The 9,602-nt window shown below is 36.3% G+C and overlaps 1 protein-coding gene across 1 annotated transcript; it reads left to right on the top strand.

Annotated features, from left to right (window-relative positions):
• Positions 1 to 103: 103 nt before the first annotated feature.
• UTP18 (UTP18 small subunit (SSU) processome component homolog (yeast)) lies at positions 104 to 9,114 on the top strand (the record flags this gene model as incomplete). Its single annotated transcript, XM_009585970.1, has 13 exons — positions 104 to 231; positions 334 to 429; positions 1,037 to 1,116; positions 1,358 to 1,443; positions 2,066 to 2,191; positions 3,091 to 3,265; positions 3,611 to 3,711; positions 4,521 to 4,611; positions 4,933 to 5,056; positions 6,110 to 6,284; positions 6,917 to 7,059; positions 8,247 to 8,305; positions 8,980 to 9,114. Coding segments are annotated over 12 exons (1,350 nt in total), but the record flags the coding sequence as incomplete, so codon positions are not given.
• Positions 9,115 to 9,602: the final 488 nt, after the last annotated feature.

A 9,602-nucleotide genomic window follows, 5' to 3' on the forward strand; every position in this document is an offset into this window, starting at 1 on the left:
GTGCTGGTTTCGGCTCCTCGCTCCTGCCTGTTCCCCGCCGCCATGTCTGTCATCTCCTACCGATCCCTGGCAGGGCTGAAATGGTCTGTTTGGTTGTTTTCAGCTTAATGCTACAGAGAGGAAAAATCTTCAGAAAGACTCCAGTGATTCGGAAGTAGAAAATGAAGCAAAAGGTAAATTCTTGTCTAAAAAGCCAGCCTGGGTGGATGAAGATGATGAAGCTGAGGAAAAGTAAGTTCAAGTTTGCAGGTAGGAGTTACATGTCACACTACAGAGTGACTGTAAGTGGCTTCAGTTTGTGATCTGCATGTTCTGTCTGTTTTTCCCCTCTAGTGTTGATATGACCCATAGGTACAGGAAAGATTTCATGAAGAGTGATGCTGAGAAGGTGCTTACTAAGAAAAAGCTAAAAAGAAGACTTGAAGAACAGTGAGTTTCATTAATGTTTTTGTGGTTAACCTTATTAAAATGAGATAAGATATATTTATATGACATTTCCTCTTTACCCACTGTATTTATGCGGCCTGTTTTTAAATCCAAAATAATACTAACAATAGCAAATAAAATGTACATTAACATTGTCTAGATTAATTTGTTTAATACCTATTTTAGTAGAGGTGCATAAACTAATTTGTCTTTTGGGAATTATTTTTTATACTGGTACATTGCTTTGTAAATAGGATGATAGAAGATGCTAATTTATTATGGTATATAAGATTGAGCTTGAAGTGTGAATATAGTCAGATAGCAAAGCAGAACTTCACATGTGTTTGGGCTGTCTTGGTATTAGCGTGTGTTGCTGCAAAGAACAGTGCTTTAATGTTTGGTATCAATTTTGCTTTAGTTTCACAATTCAGGAAGTCAGCAAAACATAGAAAGCTGAGTGAAATTTTTAAAAATTTGCATAGTGTTCTAAGAGCAGGTAATCCTGCAAAATTATGACTGTACATCTTGTAAGTACTTAAAGCATGGAAGGAAATTACTTTCTCAAAGTTGGGTTTTTTTTCCTCTTCCCCCCTTACCCTTTTCTTGCTAGGTTTCAGCGAGCTATGGGAGGAGTTCCTGCCTGGGCTAATTTAGAAAACAGGAAGAAATCCAAAAGGACTGCAAGTGATGGTAAATAAATCCATTACTATTCTAATAAGTGTTTCTGTGTTTCCCTATTCAGCTTCTTAGAAAATAATTATTTTTGATGTTTCCTTAGTTTCAGTAGTGTGATAATAGGCTTTATAAGTCAGCTTTATTCCGTCCTTCTTTCAGTGTGCTTTGATTTAATTTGTTTCTGTAAAGAATTTGTAGGTTTTGATGTTGGAGTGTTTGTGGAATTAGCCTTTTCAATGTGCTTTGTCTTAATTAGGTGACAGTGATGAAGATGATGATCTGCTATGCAGGACTGGCAATTTCATATCAAACTCAGAGTTCCTGCCAAGAGGTATTTTGAAGGTAAAGGCAAGCCTATCTTTCCACCTCAGTCTGACTTCTTCATTGCTATTTGGGCAGAAAAATTAGCGATTATATGAATTTCCTTGTTTCTGTAACTAGAAACTCTAAAGAGTAAACAGTTGGACAAATTGGATAGTTCACATCACAAAAGCATGAAAGAATGAATTGAGATGTATTGTTTGACATAAGAATTACTTTAGGTACTCTAAATCAGCATCTTGTAGTAGAAATTTTAATTTCTGCATAGGAAGGATGGAATTCTCCCAAAACTTTGAGGCTGCTGAAATGGTCTTTGAGAAGCGACAGCCTTAAATTAATGTTTTTTATACTGTCTTCTACAGCTATTTCAGATGAGTCAAAATGCAACTAGTTTTACATAGACTGTTAATTTCCAAGTCAGTAGAAAGGCTAGCTAGTTTATCTTATATCTACACTGCTGCATTGAAGCAACTTACTGAACTTACTGTGTGTATGTTCTGCTTATGTCATGCTGTCTAAAAGTTCATCATAGGGTTTGAGATCTTGGTCTTGTAGAATAAAGAACAATTAAATTGGCTGTTCATCAGCATAAGCAAAAATATGTAAGCTGTATTTTTTATAAACTGCTTGATCTTTGTCCTAGATGAGGACCTGCTTGCCTGCTAATCAGGAACGTTTTGCTAATGGAAAACTGGTGACTGTGCAGTTTCATCCGTCTGCTCAAGTAGTCATGACTGCTGGACATGATCGATCTGTGTCACTCTTTCAGGTGAAGAATTTCAATCTATACTGTGTAAATGGCCACTAATACGGAATCTTTTTTTTATAAGTATGCCTGAGATAGAATGGAATGATAGACTTTATTTTTTCTCTTTCTGTGATGGTGTGCTCACAGGGGTTGTAATGTCTGTGGTTACAATGGAATTTGCTTGGTTGAAGGCATCTTGTTGGAAGAAATTTCCATCTGTGACTTCATACCAGCCACTTACAAAGTATAGGCAAACATCGTTGTATCAGAGATCAGAGTTTTTAGTTGAAGATTTCTTTTTAAAAATGTTTGGTTTTAAGGTTTGCAGTGACGAGGACTAATGAAATTTATTTTGTTCTTACATTGTAAAGCCTGTAGTGTGGGGAGCAGTCCACTTTCACTTAAAACTGTAATATTGCTGTGAAATGATTTTGGGAGTGGAGAGACTGTACTGCAGCAGGAAGCTACTCATCCTGGGACAGTCCTACCCTGCTCCTCTGAAAACTAAAGATCGTAACTCTATTTATGAACTTTCAACATGGCCCAGTATCAGTGAAATGGTCGAAGTCGAATTTGACACCCCCACAGGGCTGCAGGAAAGAACAGTGAAGCAAACGTTTCTGTTTAGAGAAGCACCATAGAAGTGATTATTTGAACAAAGCATGGGCAAGACAGGAAAGGGTAAGAGGTATGAAGTATATCCAGGAAGGCTGGGACTGCCTGATACATAGGGTGAGGAGCTTAGAGCCAGGTTATTTGTAGATTGAGAGGAAGACGTTAATGCTTCAAACTGGTGTACTTCTTATTGTTTAAGTCTCTTGTACTGGGTAGTTGATATGAATTTTCTATGTAAAAGTATTTGGTATGTTCCAAAAGTATTTGGTATGTTCCTTAATATGATAATCTGGTTTTTTTTGAAGGTTGATGGTATAACGAATCCAAGAATACAGAGCATCTATTTAGAGAGTTTTCCAATTTATAAGGCTTGTTTCAGTGTTGATGGAGAACAAGTTATAGCCACTGGTACTCACCATAAAATGTTCTTTGTGTATGACATGATGAGCGGAAGTATTATTCCTATACAGAAAGTAAGAGGTACGTTTTACAGTGCTGTTAAGTGTCTGGGCATAGTTGAAGCTGTCCCAAATAGAGATGGCATATGAATTTGGTTTAAAAGGAAGTGTAGTAAATTGTTGGAGGTCTTATTTTTAACTTGTCTTCAGGCATCTTTACTCGAGTACCTTTAGCTTTAGTTTGTTTGGGATATTAAAAGTTAATTGTCACACGTAAACAAGGTTGAGTTGTAGCTTTACTGTGACAGTATATTACAGAAGTGAAAAGCTGAAGTGGAGTCAGGTCTTATTCATATTCATCATACCTCTGAATGTTGAGGAAAAAGAATAAATTATGCCAATTTGAAGTTTGAATCTCTTTCTGAAGGTGTGGAGGAAAGATTTCTCAGAAACTTCGAAGTCTCTCCAGATGGATCATTTATGCTTCTCACTGGAACTTCAGGTTACCTTCACTTGTTGTCAATGAAGGTAGTTTCTCTTCATGGTTCATGTAGCTTCAGTTTCTTGGTACCTTTTTCCTTTTGAATCTGCTTGCTTATATTTAGTCTGAAAAGCAATCTAGCTTTCAGTTGAAACAAAGGTATGACACATACTGTGACAGCCTTCAAAAATGAGGTGCTGAATCAACCAACTGTAGCTTTAGAAAATTATTTTGGGGTGTCTGAGAATTTTTTTCTGACTATTCTCTTTGGGACTGGTGGAGCTAAGGCCAGAGTTTCATGGGTTTTTAAGCTGTCACTGGAAAAAGTTGTATGTCAATGTTGTATTTTGGCTGATTGCATGAACGCTGTGCTGGCAAAAGGAATGGCCTCAGCATGGAAACAGGCATCTGAGGGCGGAAGAAATATAGGACTGCTTTTTTTGGAATAGCGCTAGTGCATGCTAGTGTACCGTGTTCATGAATCATGCCATGTACTGTGATTCATAATACATATAGAATTTTTTCAGTTAAATTTTAAAATGCCATATGATGGCAGCTGGATTTGTTTTAAACTTTTACTAGGAAAAATACTTTTCAAAAAGAAAGTTCAGTTCCGTTATATAATGAAGACCCTTCAGCAAGGGAGAAAATGAGTGTTTATTGAACTAGATGTAGTTGTGCAATAATAAATTGATCATGGACTCATGAGCATCAGCTTGTGCTCTGGTCTGTAGGCACTGAAAATGATGCTGTTCTTTTAATGTCAGTGTAGCTAACTTAAGATTTTTGTGGAACAGGAGTATGGAACAGATTTTTGGCAGAATCATTGTCACCATTGTTGTTCTTCATCCTATAGACAAAGGAACTGATTGGCACTATGAAGGTAAATGGAAGATGCACTGCATCTGCTTTCACTCCAGACAGCAGTAAAATATATAGCTATTCAAGTAAGTATTCTCTGTAACAGCACTAGTCATAATTCCATTTAAATTGCGTAAGTTTTTATAAGTCATTTAATTATCTTTGTAAAACAATAAGACTTTATGCCAGTATCTGGCCTAAAAATACAACCAAGTGATCAATCATTAAAGAATGGAGTTAACTGTTATTTTGGTATGCCTTTAGTTGTTTTTTTAAAAATATCCTATATTTGATAGTTGTAAATGAGCTAATAGTTTTCATGTAATGAAATTTATTTTAAAAAAATGGGCAAATGATGTGTTCTGTACATACGGTTTCTATAATCTTCTACTTTATTCTGCAACCAGAGGAAGGTGAAGTTTTCATTTGGGATGTGAGAAGCAGAAAGTGTCTACACAAATTTGAAGATGAAGGTTCTTTGGAAGGAAAGTGCATCGCTGTTTCAAAAAATAACCAGTATGTGGCATGTGGGTAAGTGATTTGGATTAGACAACTTCTTCCTATCTCATTTTGAAGTTCTTCAGTAAACTTATTGGTGGCTGGTGAGAGTGTAGGAACATGCAATAAGTTTGGCTTTAATAAGATTAGAGTAGAGATGAATAGATGAATATTGCCTGTTTTATGATAAGAATTTAATTTGTTCTGTGTATATCTAAAATACCATAACACACCTAATACCAGTATCAGTCCTAATGTATTACTGTTGCTATATATGGGTTCAGAGTAAACTTATTGGTGGCTGGTGAGAGTGTAGGAACATGCAATAAGTTTGGCTTTAATAAGATTAGAGTAGAGATGAATAGATGAATATTGCCTGTTTTATGATAAGAATTTAATTTGTTCTGTGTATATCTAAAATACCATAACACACCTAATACCAGTATCAGTCCTAATGTATTACTGTTGCTATATATGGGTTCAGCACTGAAATCACAATTTCTGTAGTACAAATGTTGATTCAGGGTCTTCCCCGTATTCTAGTTCTTTCCTATACTCCTAATTTGGCTCTTGCAAGATAGCATGTTAGCATTTGAAAAGATCCCTCAAGTCAAAGCCACAAGCTTGAAAGTGTTTCTCTAAGTATACTTAATGAGATGTGACTTCAGTTAGCGTATCAATATTTTTAAATGAGACTAGCAAATACTTAAGTACAGTGTGCCTTTTCATAGCCCACTGCAGAAGAGGATTTTTAAGTGGATTTACTCTACAGCTTGAAATTATTTCATAATCTTTTGATGCCAAGCGCTTGTTGCTTTGAATTCTTCTATGTAAGAGATTGTCTTATCAAGGCTCTCCACAGTTAAGTGTATCTCTTATATATAAAATAATAAAAAAAAACCAAACCCCTCCACTAAATATTGTTATAAACTCCAAAGCAAAATCAAGCTCCAAACAAAATATTATTACAAACTCCAGTAAATAATTGGAAATTACATTTTTAGTTGAATGGTGGCTATAGATAACAAGGTAATATGTACTGTAAATGTTACTTCTTGGTATAGTCTTTGTTAATTTCTTTTTTAGTTCAGCTTCTGGAGTTGTAAATTTATATACTACTGATGTCTGTCTCAAAGAAAACCGTCCTAAACCAGTTAAAGCTATAATGAACCTAGTTACATCTGCTACATGTGTGACCTTCAATCCCACCACGGAAATTTTGGCAGTGGCTTCCTGTGAAACTGATGAGGCTGTCAAATTGGTATGTTCAGCTTCTTTAGTACAAGATTTTTTGTATCTTGATCAAAAATGATCCTGGTGACATAATAAAACTGATATTGAGCAGATATGTTTACTGCAAAATTTGTTAGACTGAGCAGATCAGGACAAGATACTGTACAGTTATAAGGAAATAATTTTTTTTTTTCTTCAGGGAAGTTGTTCTGAAAATAACATCTTATAGTCTAGTTTACCGTTTGTTTTTCTCTTTTTAAAATGCCGTTATTTCAGTGCTATAAATGTAACTCAGCAACAAATGTGAATTTTCGATAGCTGCTAACTGTAACGGTCTTACTGTGTGGTGGTAAAAATTTTGCCAGACTTGTCGGAATTCTGGCCAACAGTGGAACTATTGAATTAATCTGAGGGTTTGGAAGCCTATTTTTACTGCTTAGATGCAATTACTTAAAAATAAATGAGTTGCAATAACTGGCTTCGTAATATGTCTTCCCTGCACCTTTTCTCCAGTAGAACTCTATAGATAGAGTGGTGTAGGATAGGAGTATAACTGAACAGTTGAACTTAACATTGACCTTCACTTCTAAATTTGTACTTTAATTTGAATTTTAGTGGCTTTTTCCTAATTGTTATAACCAATGACCTATTTCTCAATAGGTGCACATTCCTTCATATACTGTATTCTCAAACTTCCCGGTGTTCAGAAGAAAACAGATTTATCTTGCTCAATCTATGGACTTTTCTCCCAGAAGTGGTTTTTTCTCTGTAGCGAATAACAAAGGCAAAGCTTTGTTGTTTAGGTATGTACCAAGTTAGGTTCGTAATCCCAGATAACATCTGTGAGATGGGGCAGGTGACTGGTAAATTAAAAGGTTTGAGTTTGTGATCTGAATTTCACTTGATGACTTAATTGAGTGCAGAGCAGGCTTTCCCTTCTAGAGAATGAGCCTTGTTTATTGTCTGATTATAAAATATACATTGCTGCAGACATCCCTGTCAAAACTGTCATTGTCCTTTTCTGAAAAAACTAGGATGTAAAAAGCCAGATACTGGATGCTCTCCCCATTAAAAAATCAGTTCAGAGGATTAAAAGAAGATCTGTGCTTCAGTGTTAACATCTGTATCTGGCATGGGTTTGTTCTAGTTGTACAGGCAGGGTGAATAGCATCTTTGGAGAGAGAGTGACTGAATACTGGCACAGGTTGCTCAGAGAGGTTGTGGAGACTCCATCCTTGGAGATACTCGAAAGCCTTCTAGACATGGTCCAGGGCAGCTGTCTCTGGGTGGCCCCGCTTTGAGCAGGGGCGGGGCGACCAGATGACCCCCAGAGGTCCCTTCCAACCTCAGCCATTCTGTGATTTGGTGGTTAGTGCTCAGGCTCAGTGAGGTTTGAAGGCTTGCACGTGCTGGGTAGTGCATGTGGCAAGACTTCATGGTTTATTGTGAGACATTGCCAGCTTGCAGTTAGATTGTAAAATCCTAGTTTTTATGTGGAACTCGAACTCAGTGGTTGATGTCTGACTAGCATAAGCTTAACTTTAGCCTTTTTGTGGGAAGGGAGAGGTGTTGGGGTTTTTTTCTGCTGCTGTGGTCAGGGGTTAAGGAGCTGTAATAACTCAGCAGTAATTTTTTTTTTTTTAAACTGGGTAACTTTATGTGGTACTTGAAAAACTTTGTATTTTTAATGTGAGATTTTAACGATTTACGAAGTCTGATGGGGAGAATTTACAAAAAGACTCCCAAGCAAGTCTGTAAAAATGTGAATAAATCTTGTGATTTGTCCTTTATTTGAATTTGAACTGCATGTTATAATCGCACTTCAAGTAAATCTGGCATGTGGATGATTGCTATCTTTTGCTACACCTGTGTTTCAGATTAGCTAAGAATAATCAAAGTGACACTTCTGAATAGTTGCTGCTTTTTTGTGTTGTTCACTCAACAGGTTACTGAAAAGTTTTAAATCTGTCTCAACTTTTTTTTTCTTCAGGCTGAAACATTATTCAGATTTTTAAAGAAGATACAGGAGAAAATGAACCAGTAACTGAGGTAAAAGTAGCACTATAGAACTGTTGACAATGTTGTCTTGAGGAACCTTATTTTCATTTTGCTACCTCCACTTTTTATAGATGGCAACAAGAAGTTCATAATACTGTGTAATCTGAAACTGTTCCGTTTGGATCACTCGTGTAGTAGGCTCCACATGATGGGCAAGATTCAGGCTTGTCCTGTCAATCTCAACTTTTCTAATAAAACTCTTACAGGGAGTTGGTAGTTCAGCTAAATTTCTGCCCAGTCCTGTTGACAGCAGTTTGAAAAATCTGAATATATTTAAATCAAGCTCATAGGCAGTGGTGTTAAAAACCAGCTGTAGACTGGCAGATACTTGGCTTGATCCTGTTATGAAGTCACGTAAGTGTGCCCACACAAGTATGCATAACTTCAAATTTAGATTACATAAATTACTGAAATTTGAAGCATAGCTTATGTGCAGATATTATTTTATTGTACACTTTAACATCTTAATGGGAAACTGGAAAGACCTGTAGCCTTGACAGTAATACAGTAGTTCTGTTTGACCCAAAATGTGTTAATGATTGGAAGTTAAACTCGCTCAGACTGGAAGCAGGTATGTCTTCTGTGTGTTACGCTTGTATAAAATTTTGTGATGGCTAAATGTTTGGAAGATACTAACAAAATTCTCTGTACTGATCTTTCCCCAGGTGTTGTAACCTGCAGATACAAGTACGCTGACAAAGTCAAACAAGTTTTTTTATTTTATATAGAAGTTCAAAAATACTAATATAACATCTGTGGTTTTGAATGTTGTTCCTTAATAAATGTACCTGATAAGTTTCCAGGCAAGTTGTTGCAACTTTTTCCAATGTTTTGTGTAAGCAAATGACTAAGTAGATTTTAATGGTTGTCATTCAAGCTAATTCCTTCAAGAAATGCTTAAATGTCTTTAGTTATTATGAGCGTATGAAGTATTCCAATGCTGAAACAGAAGACATTAGTTTTGTGTAAACTGTAACCTCTGCTCCATGCGTTTAGCTTGAGCTTTTTCATCAGCCAGGTTCATTTCAGGCTGGGTTGGAAACAGCATTTTGCTGACTGGAGGAGCAAATTAACCTGAAACTGTTGATGCAGGCATTGTAGTTCAGCCCAACTTAATGGGCCAGCTGTAGCTTAAAGATAGCCTAAACCAGAAAGTGAGAAACACCACCCTCAGTTGTGCTTACTGCCTCCTGTGTGTCACAAAAACAACTGGATATAGTGTGGTTTTAATGCTTAAGGAAGACCCAGTTTTTATCTTTGTGTGAAAGCAAAGCATCCTGATTGTGAA

The sequence above is a fragment of the Fulmarus glacialis genome, unplaced genomic scaffold (genome assembly GCF_000690835.1).
Source record: "Fulmarus glacialis isolate BGI_N327 unplaced genomic scaffold, ASM69083v1 scaffold15150, whole genome shotgun sequence".
NCBI lineage: Eukaryota > Metazoa > Chordata > Aves > Procellariiformes > Procellariidae > Fulmarus > Fulmarus glacialis.